The 17,104-nt window shown below is 37.1% G+C and overlaps 2 protein-coding genes across 2 annotated transcripts in view; one reads left to right on the forward strand and one right to left on the reverse strand.

Annotated features, from left to right (window-relative positions):
* Window positions 1–1,211, forward strand: part of LOC111460993 (adenylate isopentenyltransferase 3, chloroplastic-like) — a 2,726-nt gene extending 1,515 nt beyond the window's left edge. Inside the window, exon 2 of the mRNA XM_023104407.1 lies at window positions 64–1,211. Coding sequence (XP_022960175.1) covers window positions 72–1,064 — 993 coding nt within the window. The 5' untranslated portion in view covers window positions 64–71 and the 3' untranslated portion in view covers window positions 1,065–1,211. The remainder of the gene's footprint in view (window positions 1–63) is intronic.
* Window positions 1,212–3,641: 2,430 nt separating this feature from the next.
* Window positions 3,642–15,816, reverse strand: LOC111460746 (protein HUA2-LIKE 2-like). The gene is made up of 12 exons (XM_023104008.1): window positions 15,390–15,816; window positions 14,627–14,703; window positions 8,935–11,049; window positions 7,871–8,306; window positions 6,507–6,615; window positions 6,286–6,398; window positions 6,002–6,189; window positions 5,439–5,898; window positions 4,854–5,349; window positions 4,551–4,730; window positions 4,339–4,391; window positions 3,642–4,255 (listed from the first exon to the last, which is right to left on the reverse strand). The coding sequence occupies exons 1-11, from the start codon at window positions 15,510–15,512 to the stop codon at window positions 4,366–4,368; spliced, it is 4,323 nt and encodes a 1,440-aa protein (XP_022959776.1). The 5' UTR covers window positions 15,513–15,816; the 3' UTR covers window positions 3,642–4,255; window positions 4,339–4,365.
* Between the last annotated feature and the right edge of the window lie 1,288 nt (window positions 15,817–17,104).

Genomic DNA, 17,104 nt, shown 5'->3' on the forward strand with positions numbered 1-17,104 from the left:
TTTTTTTTTTTTTTTTTGTTTGATTTTTTTTTTGATTTTGTTTGATAAATCATGAAATATTAGGGTTCATCATGAATGTGTCTACCATGTTCATGAGCCAACAAATTACTCAACAACCATTGATAAATCTTCCCCCTCGAAGAATTAACACCAACCCTTTCTTCAACGTTAGGAAGCTTGAAAAAGAGAAAGTGGTGATTGTGATTGGCGCCACTGGAACGGGAAAATCTCGACTTTCGATCGATATCGCTACCCGATTTCCGTCGGAAGTCATCAATTCTGACAAAATGCAAGTCTACGACGGTCTGGATATAGTAACAAATAAGGTCACTAAACAAGAACAACGCGGTGTGCCTCATCACTTGCTTGGAATTATTGATCCTTTCTCTGATTTCTCGGCTACCAACTTCTCTGATATGGCTATGCTTTCTTTGGTCACTATTCTCGGCCGTGACCGTCTCCCAATCATTGCTGGTGGCTCGAATTCTTACGTTGAAGCTTTAATTGACTCGAACTTTCAATCGAAATACGAATGTTGCTTCCTTTGGGTGGATGTGTCAATGCCTGTACTTCATTCCTTTGTATCCAAACGAGTTGACAAGATGGTAGCGAATGGGATGGTCGACGAGGCCGAAGAATTCTTCGATCCGGCTGGTGATTATTCTCGTGGGATCAAAAGGGCAATTGGGGTTCCCGAATTTGACTCGTATTTTCGATACAGATCATTATTAGACGACGAAACTCAAGAGAAACTTTTGCAAGAAGCCATATCAAAAGTAAAGAAGTACACATGCAAGCTAGCATCGAGGCAAATGGGGAAGATCCAACGGCTGAGAAACATCAAGGGATGGAAGATACACAGGTTGGATGCGACCGAGGCCTTTAAAAAACAAGGGAAAGAAGCCGAAGAAGAATGGAACAAGCTCGTTACAGTGCCTAGCACGACGATAATCGACCAATTTCTTCACTCGAACGTCATCACCACAAAAGTCCCGACGAATTTAGCAACCCTCCTCGACCTGTCGAGGATGAGAAGTGCAGCCATTGCAGCTGCAACTCCTTGAACAATGAAGCCAAGAAAATGGTGCACATGGAACAAATTTTGAAGGGACTTTCAATGCTATAAGATCAAATATTGGACGGTCAAGATTAAAAAGGAATATATACATTACAAAAGCTAAATCATTTAGAGATGATTCTATATTGTGTGTATTTTATTTATCATTTTTCTTCTCATAAATAATGAAATTTTGTTCTTATTAACAATCGTTTCTTGATTTTCTCTCGAAATTATTCATACCCATCTACGACCATTTGATCGAGATCGAGTAGCTATAACATATTCATTTAGAGATCGGAATCTTGTTTCGAGTACACCTATTTTAGTAGCAACTGTTCTAAAGTCGGTGAGTCTAGTTCAAAAGCAACTTTACTTGATATGTCACAATCGATGTGCTTTGTGATGAAATTGTCATTGCTAGTACCCATGTTGCTAAAGTCGATTTTAGAAATTAGGAGTCCAAAATGAAACTCGCAAATCTCTTCTTCATGACACCGTGCATTTGAGTTTGTTTTGGCCCGTTATGTTATCGTTGTCAACTTCATGGATTTGAAACGCATCTATTAGGGAGAGGTTTCCACACATTTATAAGAAATGTTTGGTTCCCCTTCAACTGATGAGGGACCTCACAATCCACCCCCTTGGGGGCCCAACGTCTTTGCTTGCACGTCGCCCATCGTTTGGCTATGATACCATTTGTAATAGTCTGAGACCACCACTAATAGATATTGTCCGTCATGACCCGTTATTTCATATTGAAAAAGAGAGAGAGAGAAGAAGAAGAAGAAAAAAAAAAAAAAACTTTCACATCCTAATGTACTCCTTTAATGATATTGGCAAGAATCTAGTCTTGATTGCCTATATTAAAAAAAATCTTGTTTGATTGACATCTTTTATCCTAATTTTAACTTAGACACGATGAATGAAGACATGTTGACCAATTCATAGGTTTGAAAAAGAAATGTAAACCAGATATCTATTAAAATTAAAATCGAAACTTCAAATGACACACTCGAGATATTAAAGTCAATAGACTATGCATATCAACGTCTTAGTTGAACTTTGAAGCACGAAGAAGACGACACAATGCATGACATCGGAACTGTAAGATCTCACATCAATTGGAGAGAAGAACGAAACATTGTTTATAAGGGTGCGAAAACCTCTCCTTATAATATGCGAGTTTTTAAAACGGTGAAGTTGACAACAATACGTAACAAACTAAAATAGACAACATATACTAACAGTGAGATTGAGATTTAGACGATCACATAACAAAGCAAATAAACAAAAAATTGAAGTGTAGGATATGATGAAGATCCAAAATCTTTGTAGTTTTAAAGACAAAAAGGGAGAATCTTAGATAAGAAGTAGGATATGCTTGAAGGGTAGCATTAATGTAATACATGGTCGTGGTGTGTGGCGTGTGGCGTGCGGCGTGGTGGCATTGCGGCAGGGGGATTGAGTGAAACACCACATGACGCAGCGCCCATGGCCCGAAGACCTGACTTTATGGGCGACCCAGTGGGCACTCACACTATGTGTAGTTATGGTAGCAATTAAATGAAGTGGCTTAGAGGTTTTACTCAAAAAGATAAGAGACTTGCAATGAATCCTTTTCAATCAATCTTTCTATTGTCTCATCATCCCACTCTGCTATTCCCTAATTTTATCATTTTTTTTTGCTTTTTTCGATTATAGAGTTTAGAATTAACCCCGAGTCGTGTTCGATCCACCAATTTATGGTCGAGTTGAGTTGACTAAAATACAACAATTCAATTCTTGTTTGACTATTATACTTCACAACATAGTGGGTAAATAGTTCTATCTTGCATATTGGAACGTATGCACCTGAAAGACTTTCTAAACCCAAACTAAACCTCGAACCTCATGTTTGGTCATGTTTGGTCCAACGAGTCCGATTTCTCTAATACATCGTGCAATGATTCTCTTTGCCTACATTTGTGTCGGTCTTATACATATGGTGCAATATCAAAGTACTTAAAAGCCAAATTTGCTAGTCACTGTTTTCCTATTGTAGCATCGTTTTTGGTTTTTCAATGTCTTGCAGATACTGTTCGTTTCGGCTACCTAGCCCCGTAAGAGGACTTGATACCCGAATTCCCAAACCCGCCTCAATCATCTAATTCTTCTTCCCTCAAAAAAACAAACATTTGGAACTACTTTTCTTCACTTTTGAAGCTTGATAAGAACTTCAAAGATGTATGGAAACTAATACAAGTAATAAAGAGCAAACATGCTTCATTTCTCAAACAAAACAGAACAAAAGGCTAATAATATCATTAGGTAGTAAAATGTTGTCACCAATCCAGCAAAACAATTACAGGGCAGCAGTAAAAAGGTTAAAAGCTCATCAAAACCCACATTTCACACAGCAGAAACTTAATCTCAAACCCCAAGAACAGACAAACAAAACAAAGAGAATTCTCTCTTCAGATTCCCTTTTGAAATCAACTTTAGTATTAAACAATACCAGCAGGTTCTTTATTCAAACTTCTAGGGAAATAAAATGTAAAAATAGCTATTATTAGATCATAACGACCACTCGAATGCTCTCGGATGCTTGCAGTCATGGAGAGGAAGATCTATATATATAAATGAATATACAAAAGTTGCGATGGAGAGCCACCGTGTAACTTTAATGTTGAACAAGATGTAGCTGCTAATATAAGTACCTTACATTATGTTGTGAGTTAAGAAGATTTCAAATGGACAAGGAGAAGAGGAGGAGAAAACAGGGGTGTCGAGAAGCACAGTTACGAGTTCTTTCTTAATGGATGAGCTGACCGTTACTTTGCTCGAGAGAAAGCAAGGGAAAATATCCAAGAGTTCTTCCATAACTAAGGCATGGGGATGAGGAGACAGACTGCTGATAAGGTAAAGAGGTATGAATCCTTTTAACAACTGCCCTTGTATATTGGCAAACTACCCAGTGAAGGCCTTTCCAACTGATAAGTTACGCTAAAAAAATTGGGGACTCGAGCATGCGTTCTAAATTAAAAGAAAAATCGGAAAAACTGCATAAACAGCCTACATAATTACAGTTCTCAACCATCTCTACAGGATGATATATTACCTATGTACACCCATCGGCACACGTGGATTCCGATCTCACATGCACCCTTGAAGAACCGTGTCGACATCTTAAGGAGTAAGCTAAAAAATCGTTTCTACCTGCAACACCCAATGGTTTATGCAGTTAGCTTAAAGCTTAACTAATAATAATAATAATAATAAACTTTATGACCATTAGTTACCATTTCTAGTAATTAGATTATGTTTCTTCATCTTGGCCGCCAAAAGCTAGGTCCTGAAATACAAAAAAGAACAAATGAACAAAGAGTACATTCATCTTAATGGTCTTTTATGCATCAGCATGATATCATTCATGTCAAATGGCATCAAAATTATATGATATGCTTTGATTTATGTATAGATGAAAAGAACGGCTATAAAATTAGTCAGTCACCTCTATTTGAAACACGCACGGGACCTTCATAAGGTTGTCTATAAGGCATAGAGTTTCTACTGTTTATATCTCGAGAGGGAAATCTCCACCGCTGGCTATGTACTCTTGTCGGTTCACATGGAGTTCCACCGCAAGAAGCAGGACCGTAGGATGTTCTTGCTCTATCGTGATAGCGAGAACCTATATTAAAAAAAGACAGAGGGAGTCAACATTAAAATGTTGCAACAAAGTTAAAAAAGATACTACGACTACAAATTTTACATATCTCTCGTATTGGTTGGTCAAATATGCTACAAACTTTACCGTAGAAAGGTCGTGGAATCCTCCAGCTCTCATGTGGCTCATAGGAGTAATGTCTCATTCTTTCATGGTCATTGTAGAAGCTTTCGCCATCCGTATCTTCAGCATAGCGAAATCTACTTGAGTAAGAAGTGGGTGCGTCCTCCCATCGAGGCTTCATGCGGTGGTCTCCGTGGACATAGGTAAACTGATCTTGTGGTGGAGGATGGGGTGGTCTTAAGGGGTAAGCCTTGTTAGGCAATGCAGTAGAATCATCACGCTGGCCATTATTCAATACTCTAGCAGGGATATTGCTGAAGGAACGAGGAGTACATTCGGGCATCTTCATCTGAAGATCTCTGCGCTCTGATGCGGGGTAGTGAACCGCATCACTTGTTCTTTGAGTAATCCCAGATGCATTTGATGAGGCAGGATAATGTACCGCATCACTTTTTCTTGGAGTCGTCCCAGATGCATTTGATGATTGAACCACTGGTTGCATCGAATTACCTCGAACATTCTGCATGATATAAACCAAAGGGGAAAGAAATAGAAAATTTTAAGTAGAATGAAAAGTAGAATAAATGAAGCAAAAGAACAGGTGCTAACATTTGTCTCCATATAGGAGCGCTCCAACTCAAAATCGCTGGCACATGAATCACTCCTGGAGAATGGAGGAGGCAAAGGCGGAGGCTGGGGAGGAGGGGATGATGGAAGTGGTGGGCATGACGGCGGCACATCCTGAGGTAGCGGAGGAGCTAAAGGTAGAGGAAAATGCTGCTCGAACTTTTCATGCACAGCCTCAACGACATTTACAACTACGGAATTAGAGGAACTCATTTCAACTTCACAAGGGGGAGCAACATCTTCCATTTCAAGCTCACCATCAACATCCTCCAGAATATGCCTACGCTTCTCCGTTACAGGAACAGTCTCAAGTTCTTCACAAGCTTGAGGTGTATGCTCAGGAGTAACAGCCTCAAAACTTCCTCCATCGGAATCACTTCCCTCATCTTCGTCCTTGAGCATTCGAGGCATGCAGAAACCAGGAATTTGAAAGCTTGAATTGCTACAATTGGTAAAAATTATCAATGAACCCATTCTAGAAGTTACAGGTTATTTAAATGAAAAGACTATTTTCTTATAGGTAAAAAGAACCAATATATTCAAACCTTCCATATTCATCAACAAGCATGCCCTCCATTTCCCTGAGAGGATCATCCAATGACCTCTCTGTTCTAGATGAACGCCGAGAGTAGGCACCACTGGAGGATGAGCTACTGAGTGACTCCAGTTCTCGGATATGACGACGAATTATTGATTCTGGAAGGACCCCTCTCTGTGACCAAAGTCTTAAAACCTGTGGCAGACAATGAACGGTGAGTAAGCCAAAATATCGATATTGAAAGAAGAGATGGAACGAAATATCATTCCAAGTACTTAGGATTATTGAAACCTTAATGCACTGTTTACGATTTTCCTGTGCACCAATTCCAGGAGGAGCAACAGCAGACAGGAGCCGTGAGAGCACCAACTGGATGGCCGGTGGATAAATATATGCAACATTGCCTGTAGCATTCACAAACATCTTCATATAAAGTTTAGAAGAAAAAATCTTCATTAAAACATAACATTATAATACTGCCAGAAGAGAATTAAGGTCATCAAATGACTTGCCTTTTAGATTTTGAGAGCTTTGCGTGATTGAATCGATAAGAAAGAACAGGTCCAACTTTTTATGCAAGCTTGATTCCATGTCCAGAGTCCGAGTGAGTACTTCAACCACCTAGAGAGAATTTCGATTCAAAATAATGAAAAAAAACCTCAAATAATAACTAGATGTTGAGAAAAAAAAATTATTCAATAATTCCCAATAACGCAGCATCTGAAATTTCCAACATAGTTCAATTTACTCACTGAACAGGGATCAGAAGATGCAGTTGTTTTCCGTAACATTTCTAGAAAATTATGGTGGCAGAAAGAAAAACAAAATCATAATCTTTTGACAAGTAACATGCTCTTATTCTTACTTTTTCAGCAAGTCTAGTAAGATTGGATTGTAAGATGGTAACTATGACCAGTTATCACGTCATGTAATAGATTTTTGTCGATGTCCGTTTTCTGATATCATGTAAGCTTTTTCATTACAATATGGAGAAGTTATCCTCCAAGACTAAAGTAGTCATTATTAGTAAAAAGAAGGATTTGTTTCTTTCAAGAACACAGCACAGTGGGCAGAGATACACTAGTAACGTTCAAATCCAATTATAAAGATGCAGAGGCTAGAGAACCTGCAAGAGACACATGATAGAACCTATAATCGAAACCAGGCTAAGGGTACGTAATGTTGTATCATCATATGATTACTTGTTACAGTGCGGAATGCAGTTTTCATCTTCATATCTCAGCACTTATTTAAATTGAAATCCATGTAGCAGACACTGTTTAGAGCAAAGCATTGGTGTTGGACATGTGTCAATCTCGGACACACTGGACATACAATACACTTAGCATTCAGTACAGGACACTTTTGTAGGAAAACAAGGAAGAAAAGATAAGAAATCTTAAATAGAAAGACAGTTATTAAGTCAAAAGTAGTACAGAAATCAAGGAACTAAGCTGCACACATGAACTAAAGAGGGAGAAAAAAGCCTGATGTAAACAAAACTAAAAAAAAAAATAGATTTCACCAAATAAAATGTACTTGTGTAGCATGAGGTAATAATGATGCTCAAGAAGCAAGTTCAGTTCTAGAAAGACTTGAGAACACTCAACTTAATTTCATTTTTGAAAAATATACATCATGGAGAATGGTAAATCACTTGTAATCCAATTTTTTTTAATAAAAAAAGCTCGATTAAAACATGTTCTGACAACAATTCCAGTTGTGCCAGTGTCCCTCAAAATTCAGGCTCTCCTCTCGAAAAAGGGAGATGCGAAATGGTTGGATAAATCTTCTCGCTTGCAAATTACAATTAGGAATGAGAAGGCATACAACTAGCAAGTGAAGCAACAAGAATCCAGAAAATAAATTATAATACCTTGGGGCCAACACCAAACTTCGCACATTCAATAGCTACACGTGTCGCTCGACCAATGCTATCTTTAGTCCTAGTCAAGTTCCCAAGCATGGATTCGAAGGATGAAAGAGCAGCATGCGCTTCAACATTCTTGCCCACAGGCTTTAACTTGAGAGTCACTGCAGATTCAAATTTAACTTCCTCCAAAAGGGCACCCAAACTTTTCTTGTGAGTTAACCTAATGTGAGGACTACAACTGCTACTATTTACTAGAAGATGATGCCTAACTGAAATAGCGATAGGATCAACAGAATCCATTGCAAGAGAACAGCCTGTGCCTACAACAGACGAACTGGACCTTTCTTCTGATGCATCCTTTGCAACAACATGATCACTAGAAAAGGGAGATGTTTGGTTGTTAACCAAATCTCGACCGTTAACCTCTTTCACATCAAGCCTAAGACAAGAATAAAAAAAGTATCTGTATTTAGAAAAGACAGCGCAGAAGAATCGTCCAATTTAAATTATGAAAAACTGAGTTGTTAACCAAACATGGTCCCTAAAAGACTCTTGTTATATATTTAATGAGTTTAAATATAAAAGCTACAGGGTACAACGGGATGCAGTTTAACTATAGGCCCAAAGAAAGAAATTGTGAAGAATTTTTCAATCTACAACTGGAATTTTATGTGCCAATTGACAAGGAAATATAAAATTTACTCTTTGGATCATTTTCATATAAACATAAAAGATGAATGGTGAAAAACCTGTCAATACACAAATATTCAGCATCATTTCTACTTTATTTTATTAGCATTTATATATCAAGAATTTTTCATCCTCTCAATCTTATATCTGTTCAATGTATTCCCCACAAATGATTGATGTATAATGAAGAAAACTACCATCAGGAATGGGCAAGGGAGAAGCTTAAAATGACTTTTAATCTCGGACGGTGATGGGGAAGAAGAACGAAAAGTTTAAACAATCCATGGGTTAAAGAGAAAAGTATAAGGAGAATTTCAAGTTTAATTATATTAAAATTTCTGTGAAGCAAGGCAGTAGAAACACATAATTATGCTTACATGTTCTCTTCACAATTATCAGCAGGTGCAAGCTTTGGGGACTTAGCTACCATGATATCATCTGCACCACACTTCACTTCATCAGATCCATTCTGATGTGAAAGATGAGCAATATCATTGGGACCAGTAACAAGTCCACAGCCCATCCTACAGTTCTCTGAAGATTCCAAATGCTCGCCAGGATTTTCAGATCTAACAATATGTGGAGCAGCAACATCAGTGTTTCCTTCGTCATCCAGAGGAAGCAACTTATCCACTTCACAACAATTAGATCTGACATCTGCCGGTTCTCTAGAAGGAGACTCCTTTTTCACACTATTAATTTGAACTTCCGTTCTATCTGAATGACAGCCTACACGTGAATCACAATGATCCGCATTATCAATATGTTTTACCCCACCTTCCAGTAGGATGTAATCCTTGGAATCCTGTTGATTTGGTGAATTTTGATCTGCTTGATGACCACAGTCTACTTTTACAGGTGTTTTGTCATTTGCCTCAGTGATCATGTCATTCGCACTGGTAGAAAATCCTTGATCATCCACTTCAGAGGGGTCATCATGAAATTTTCTACTATGCAGCCCTAAGCAACTGCCTTCTTTGATTTCCGTCCGGAAATGAGGGGAACTACATGTAGAAGTTGTGATGCAACCATTCATAGAAGTTCGCATGGATACAGTGGCTTCAGCAGCAGCCTTATCTTCTTCGGCCACATTAGCTGACATGGCCTCCAAAGCACGATGGAGGCGTTTTGATGGTGGTAAAACAGATTCACCATCAACTGAGGAACAAAATGATTGGTCTTTCTTAAAATTGCAAAGCTGAGGCCAATTTGCAGAGACTTGAGTGCAAACCTTAGAAGGTGACGTGTAATTCGGAACATCATTTACTGCATCCAAGCCTCTATAAATACTACCATTGGAAGAATTTGAATAATTGGTGACTTTCCCAGCAAGATTGATAGCTATTACTTCCTTTTGGTTCTGTTCTTCTGTATCTGAATGTCTTTTACATTCTTCTGAAGATGATAATTTGCTCATCCGAACTCTCGCTCGTTTCACTAAAGGAAGATGTTCATCCCCATCTTCTTTGGAACATCTTTCTGCCCCCTTTTCACAATCATTTTGTGAACATTGATTAGAGTGATCCACCACAGCCTCCAAAATCTCCTCCTTGTCTTGAGCATCACCATTATCTTCAGATGCATCATTCATCACTCGTTTTCTGATTGGCTTCCTTTTCTTCTTGATGACTACAGCCTTTATATGGAGATCAAGTCCTTTGCTAAACCCAACATCTCTCTCCAAACACTCCACAGCAGTCTCAGAGTTCTCAAATTTACATCCAGAATCAATAGTGCTGCATTCATTCAGGCTATAGGTATCAGAGTCGGCTGTAACAATTTCAGAAACATTATCTTCAATGCTAACATTTGAAATCAAAGCTTCTGAAGTTGCATCATCGCAGTCAGATTCACCAGGTGATTTTCTGTTTCGCTTATTTCGTCTCTGTAACTCTTCAGGAATGTTATTGGCCACTATGTTCCCATTATTAGATGGGATTGCCAGGTGCTGTAACCTGCGCAACTCCACCCTAGATGAGCTTCTAGATCTCTGAACAGATACATTTCTCTTTGTAATAGAGCTTTTTAATTTTGATCCTCCAGACCTTTTCCTTGAAGAGGTACTAGCAGGAAAGGGTTGCTCGGAAAGAGCAGCATCAGTAGCTTCATCCCGCAAGGCCTCTTTATCAAGCAAAGAACTACCTTGTGCACTAACCAATACAAATTTTATAGGTAGAGCCGGATCACTTGTGTCTCTAGAAGAAAGTGAATTATTTGACTGCAGATTGTTACTATTTGCTACAGGAGCTTCTGTTTCATCTTTTGATTCAACATTGGCAGATGAATCTACAACACTACCCCCATTTACTCGAGCTACATCATCAGATGAGATAATCTCATCATTGTTATCACATTCTTTTAACTTCTCATGACATTCAATGATTTCCTGTACAGCACGAACAAAATCCGCTCCCTTTCCTTGACGTTTAACCAAAAGAGATTGCTTCTTCTCTTCAGTAAATTCTTCAACATCAGCAGGGTTACAAAAAGCTCTGCAAGAAATATTGATGAGAATAACATAAGTTTCCAGGTTACCCATGTCCAACTTCTAAGAGCAACCAGGGAAAAGGGCACAAAAAAAAAACCAATAAATATTGATACTGTAATTCTAAGTAGAAGAAGAACACTTTCTACCGTAAGTCCGTTAGGCTACAGAGATTTTGGAAATGAGGGTGGTTGGTTCTGAACCCATAAATCTTTATAGAATCGAATACAGTTTCATTGCCCCAATTTAAATGTTACTGCAAATGTTCATGCGCCAAAGAGCTTGTGATTCCCGAGAATACAATCATGCCTTTTTAAGAACTTTTGGCAAAAAGCCAAGCTTTCACTAAAAAAAGATGAAAGAATGTACAAGAGCATAAAAAAACAAACTCAACAAAAAGGAGTCCCACAAACAACCTACCGAAAGGAGCTTCGATCGAATAAAATTAAACCAAGATCATAATAGCCTAATCAGCATCACCACCTCAGTCTCTCAAACGCCATCACATGATCTCTTCACCCCTCTAAAAATTCTACAATTACTGTCGATCCCCACGCCCTTTTAGGAATTGGCACCACACTCCTCTCCCAGAAGTTTACCAACCCTAAACCTCCCAAACCCAATAATGTAGACACCACCTTCCAGTTAACTAAGAGAATAGTCCAACATTTTTTTATAAGAGACAATTTCATTCATGATTGAAATTTAAAAAGAGATGTATTATCCCTGGTATTTACAAAAGATCTTCCCAATTTACAATGAGAGAGGTATAACTATAGAAAATAAAAATATTAGACAATCTACATCAAGATATAGCTTGGTAAACAACATTGTCGAATAGTTTTGTGTAGGCCTGTGTCTTTTTTGCAAATATTCTCGAATTTCTTTCTTTCCACAGATTCCAAAAGAAAGCCATGATGAGGTTTTTCCATAGTAGGGTTTTTGCATTCTTGAAAGGGTGGTATGTTAAGGCCATATCCAAAAGACCTTTTACCTCCCTAGGAAATGTGAGATGTCATCCAAATATACTGAGAATCATTGTCCAGAAACTCTGAGCATATGTGCATTGCATAAACAAGTGGCTTTGTGGTTCAGTTTCTTTCTTGCATAATGGACACCAATTTAGAGAAAGAGTGATGTAAGGATTTTTTTTTTTTTTTAAGATTTTCACTTGTGCTAATGGCTTTATGCACTATTTCCTAAAGGAAGAACTTCACCCTTTTAGGCTGATGTCCTTTCCATACTGTCTTTGCTAGCGTGCGATTTATTGCTTCTACTTTTTCCCCATGTCCATCATCAAGAATTTGGTAAAAAAAGACCCCGTCAGCACTGGGGAGCCAAATCAGTGAGTCTACTTCGTTTGACAATACCACAAGGGCAAGGGCAAGGGCAAGGCTTAATTCGGCCCATTATGTTGCTTCATTATCCTTTAAATTCCTACCAAGCTTCAGGTCCCAAAATTTGTTGACAACATTCTACATTTCTTTGATCATGGCTTTTTTGCTATGAGAGAGCCTGTAAAGAAGTGGATACCTCATGGCTAGCGTGGTGTTTCAATCCATGGGTCGGTCCAAAATAATGTGTTTTCTCCATCAACCACCTTATGGCAAGGTCGGTCGGTCATGAGGTTTTGATGTTTCTTTATGTACTTCCAAGACCCTTTTGTAGAAGGAGAGGTGATTTTTGTTTGATGTAGGAGTATATTTAGCCTTTATAAGATTTCTCCACTGGATCTTTTCTTCATGTTGATATCTCCATATCCATTTGGCAAGGAGAGCTTTGTTGTTCTTCCTTACCAAGAGAAGACCGAGGCCTCCCTTTTCTGTTGGGAGGTTTATAACATTCCATCAAACAAGGTGTGGGTCATCTTTCCACAAGTAGTTTCTGAATAATTTTTCTATATCCGCGGCTACTTTTCGTGGCTTTTCAAATAGAGACATGTAGTAAGTGGGGATGTTGGATAATGTGGCTTGTATTAGGGTGAGTCTTCCGCCATTTGAAGTATAACATGATGACCATGTTGACAACCTTCTTCCTATTTTTTCAATAATAATCTTCCAAAAGGAAAAGGATTTGTGATTTCCTTTTAGAGGTTGTCCTTGGTACATATTCGGCCATTCTCCCTTTTTACAAACATATATGCTAGGAAATTCTTCAATAATCTTTGTGCTAATAATTGATGCCCTTGATCTCTTTTTTTTTTTTTTTGGAGATTGATATTTTGTCCAGAGAATCCTTCAAAAGTTTTTTTTTGGAGATTGTAGATGCCATTTTTTCATTTAAAAGAAGGAAACTTTAGAGTCCATGCAATTAAAACATGTAGTAGCCTTTTTTAGAAACCTATCCTTTCAACTATAAGTTAGAAGCCTAACTCAATGATTAGGTTCAACTGAAGTCTCGCCAAGCATCCAATGAAAGTTTGTCTGAATACCTAGTTCTTGTGAACAACTTCAAAGCTCAGAAGGCCTTCACTTATTTTGAAGCCATTACCCCCTAATCTACCTTGTCAGTGATCCCAAGGGGCTCTCCACTTCAAAAGACTATGGTACTTGTTAGTATCATAATATCAAGTTTTATAGTGCCTAGCGTGAAATACCCATACCATCATAAAGGATATGCATAACAAATAGTCGGAAACTTTTTAATATTTTGATTCAATGAAAAGTATAGCTCCATAAATATCCTCCCTTAAGAATATAACTAAATTGGAGCAACATAAAATAGAAAGAAAGAAAGAGAAGGGCCACTTCAAACACCCTCAGCAAATCCAACTTAATAATATTCCATTATCCTAGAAGAATGTCAAGAATGCGAAGGCACTGTAATCTTTAAAACAAAGTACCTCCCGTAGCCTCTTTCAAAGGGAAAGGAGTGTAGGTGAAACCTATATCACCCTACTGCCAATAGGCTGCCTATCAAAACAGTCAATGAATGGCTTAGGAACACATAAAGGAGAAAAGGAATGGAATCACTAACCCCAATTTTATACTCCCCAAAACAGCATGTCCATCATCTGTAACCAGTGAGAAGATCGAGCTCAAAAGACTCTTCAAACTAAATTTCCTACGAAAAACTTGCTACAAATTACAATCTCCTTATTTAAGCCCACTACACTCCTAACTTCTACATCAAACTCATCTCCTCCTACTGACAACTCCGATTCCCCCTTGAGGTAATTTTTCATTCTCTTATCCTTAATAACCTATGCTTGTTTTGTTAACTTCAATCTCCTGACACATTAGTTAATTGATCCAAACCTTGTAAAAAACCATTAATATAAGTTGCAACCTTATGTTTACTTGTATCAGTAATATGTATGAGCTCCATCACGAGAAAGTGAAAGGTGAACGTAGATTATTTGATGGTGAACAAATGAAAAGGGTCACTTATTAGAAACTTGCAAGCAAGTATGAATAGCAAGAAACCAAAAAGCATATATGGTGAGGCCAACAAGCAAACACAGTGATTCAGCAACTTCCCAGAAATATTTAATTTCAAATGTTAGAAGAGTTATAAAGATTTGTTCTATAATCAAAATAACATTCCAAAGAAATTTGGGTCAGAAGCATCGAAAATGAACTCACATTTGCTGGGTTCCAAAGAAATAGACGAGAACTTTCTTCCAATCAGCTGAGTAACCCCATTTCTCTGGCTCGCTCACCTGTCATCAAAATGAGCTTGCTGAGTGCATTTAAATTGTACATGAAAAAACAAAATCCACTATCTTTTCTATCTTATCTTAACCACTAGAAATGGACAGAGAGATTAATTGACATTTGATCCATAAATATTGGCAACAAAGAGTTAACACTGAAATTAGCAACACGAAAGTGCTTGTTCTAGTAATGAATTCACAGTAAGGAATCATATAATTGTTCCACTTGCAACATCTTCTTCATGTTTGTTGCCTTGTGGGTCAATTTTAAATCGCAACAATAATTAGTACATCCACCATTTTCAAGCCGCAAAAAGATTAATAGTCAAACAAAAAAAAAAAAAACCAAATTTCCAGATCGTGTACATGTTATTCGGTTTCACAATCGTTAACCCGTCCAAATCTTTATAGCCCACAGTACCGTCGTTTTCCCTAAAACTTTGAACTAGAATTTCCAAAGCTGCTGAATTTATCTATGAAAACCTATATCAAATATCCATAAAGTTACAATATTTTCTCAATCAGAACAACCAAAATCTAGCTAAGCTATCTCCAACGCTGTGCTAGACCACTAATCCTCTCAAAAGGCAAATACCCCTAAAAACATGCAATCCCAAACCCTTACTAAAGCACAAAAGAAACCACTACCCCATCCAAAAACAAGAATCAAAGTTCAACAAACTCAACCATACCGTAGCAGGCCAAGCAGGGAATCCTTTCACTTTCGCCAGCACAAGATCCCCAACTTTCCATTGCCGGCGCAAGGCGGCAGCCACAGCGGCTTTGCCGGCGCCCTTTCTTCGACTCGGCGCCATAGCCACACCCACAAAGGGCTTCGATTGAACAAAGAAACCCCACTATTTCAACTCAATTGGAAGCACAAAGCCACCAATTAGCAGAAATCGCCCGACGAATTGGAAGTTGTTACACCGACAAAAGAACTTCAAGTAATTAACAGACATTGGAAATCAAAACCAGTCGGATAAAGAAGATTCCAGTGACGGAAACACGAAGTGAGAACAAAAATGGAGAACGAAAGGCAACAAAAAAAAAAAACCCTAAAATTCCACAGCAAGAGAGAGAAAACAAAGAAAAAAACAGACTGCAGAGTTTTTTTTATTTTTCTCTCTTCTTTTCTGTGGAAGGAGCGTTTTCACACAGGGAGATATGGAGCTTGGTTAAGTGAGCGGAATACTAAAATACGCCGCGCGTAAAATAATAAATTATCTCACAGTTCATTCTAACATACGCTTTTTTTTCTTGTTTATTAATATCTTACTTTTTATACTATGTATATAACACATGACCCACCAAACCAATCATTCGGCTCCGGCCCATACTTCCCAGGTTTTGGTGGGCCGGTCCACAAACGGTCCGGTCGACTTTTCTTATCACAACTCTCATTTTATCGGTTATTGTCATCGTTGAATTCCCTTCATGTCGTAAATGTTTGTATTTATGTGTTTAATATTTGTTCGTCAAACGTGGTATAGGTGAGGAATTAGCTTCGAAATAATTTTAAAACAAATCGTTCTTCACCTAAATAATAAATGTTTCACAATGGACAATCCAAACATGGTACCTTAGAGCTTTTAGTATGCACTCGATAAGAGTTTTGGTTGACAACTGTGGTTGTTGGGGTGAGACGAGCAGGACAACCGAGAATGCAAGTTAATTAAATAAATATTTTTAAAAAATTAAGATGTTTTTTTTTCATAATTGCAACAATATTTTGTATATAAATGCATACAAAACTATAGTCAAATTTAAAAAAATATAATTATTTTTTTCAATGTTATTTTAATATCATTATTTGGTTTAATTTATCTTTTGTATTTTTAATTTTGATTTTGATGATTTTTTTTTGTTCAAATGACTAATTTAGTTCTTCCCTTTTTTATTTTCTAGTTTTTTATCATGACATTATAGTTAATTCACTATAATAATTAAATAAAATTTTATATAAATCTATATTTAAAAATTTTTAAAAATTATTAAATTAGTCATATTTTGAAAGTACCAGATCAAGTGAACTAAAGCTAAAAGTATAATGTTAATTTCAAACGTTCGAAAAATACAATAATTAAAATAAATTAACCATTTTTTTAAAATTATGTGAGTAAAATTAAAATTAATTGATTCAACAAAATATATAAATGTATTTATATATCCTCACACATTTATAAATTAAATTTTAATTTAAATAATTGATAATAGTTTGATAATATATTTATAGGTTATAAAGCTTGATACATCATATTAGAGGGAGAATAAGCCATTATTAATTAATTAATAACATATTTTATTTTATAAATTTGTTACCGCTATTATTTTACACTATGATATAGTTTATAATATGACATACATATTTTTTAATTTAACAACACAAAAGTATGAATATTTAATT

Source organism: Cucurbita moschata, unplaced genomic scaffold (genome assembly GCF_002738365.1).
Source record: "Cucurbita moschata cultivar Rifu unplaced genomic scaffold, Cmos_1.0 Cmo_Scf00024, whole genome shotgun sequence".
Lineage (NCBI taxonomy): Eukaryota > Viridiplantae > Streptophyta > Magnoliopsida > Cucurbitales > Cucurbitaceae > Cucurbita > Cucurbita moschata.

Excerpts from the sequence above, each read along its gene's own strand:
- LOC111460746 (XM_023104008.1), bottom strand. The coding sequence starts at position 15,512 with ATGGCGCCGAGTCGAAGAAAGGGCGCCGGCAAAGCCGCTGTGGCTGCC. Across the intron at positions 6,190-6,285 it reads ATCGTAAACAGTGCATTAAG|GTTTTAAGACTTTGGTCACA; the intron begins GTTTCAATAATC and ends TGTCTGCCACAG. Across the intron at positions 5,350-5,438 it reads GCTCCTATATGGAGACAAAT|AATGTTCGAGGTAATTCGAT; the intron begins GTTAGCACCTGT and ends TATATCATGCAG.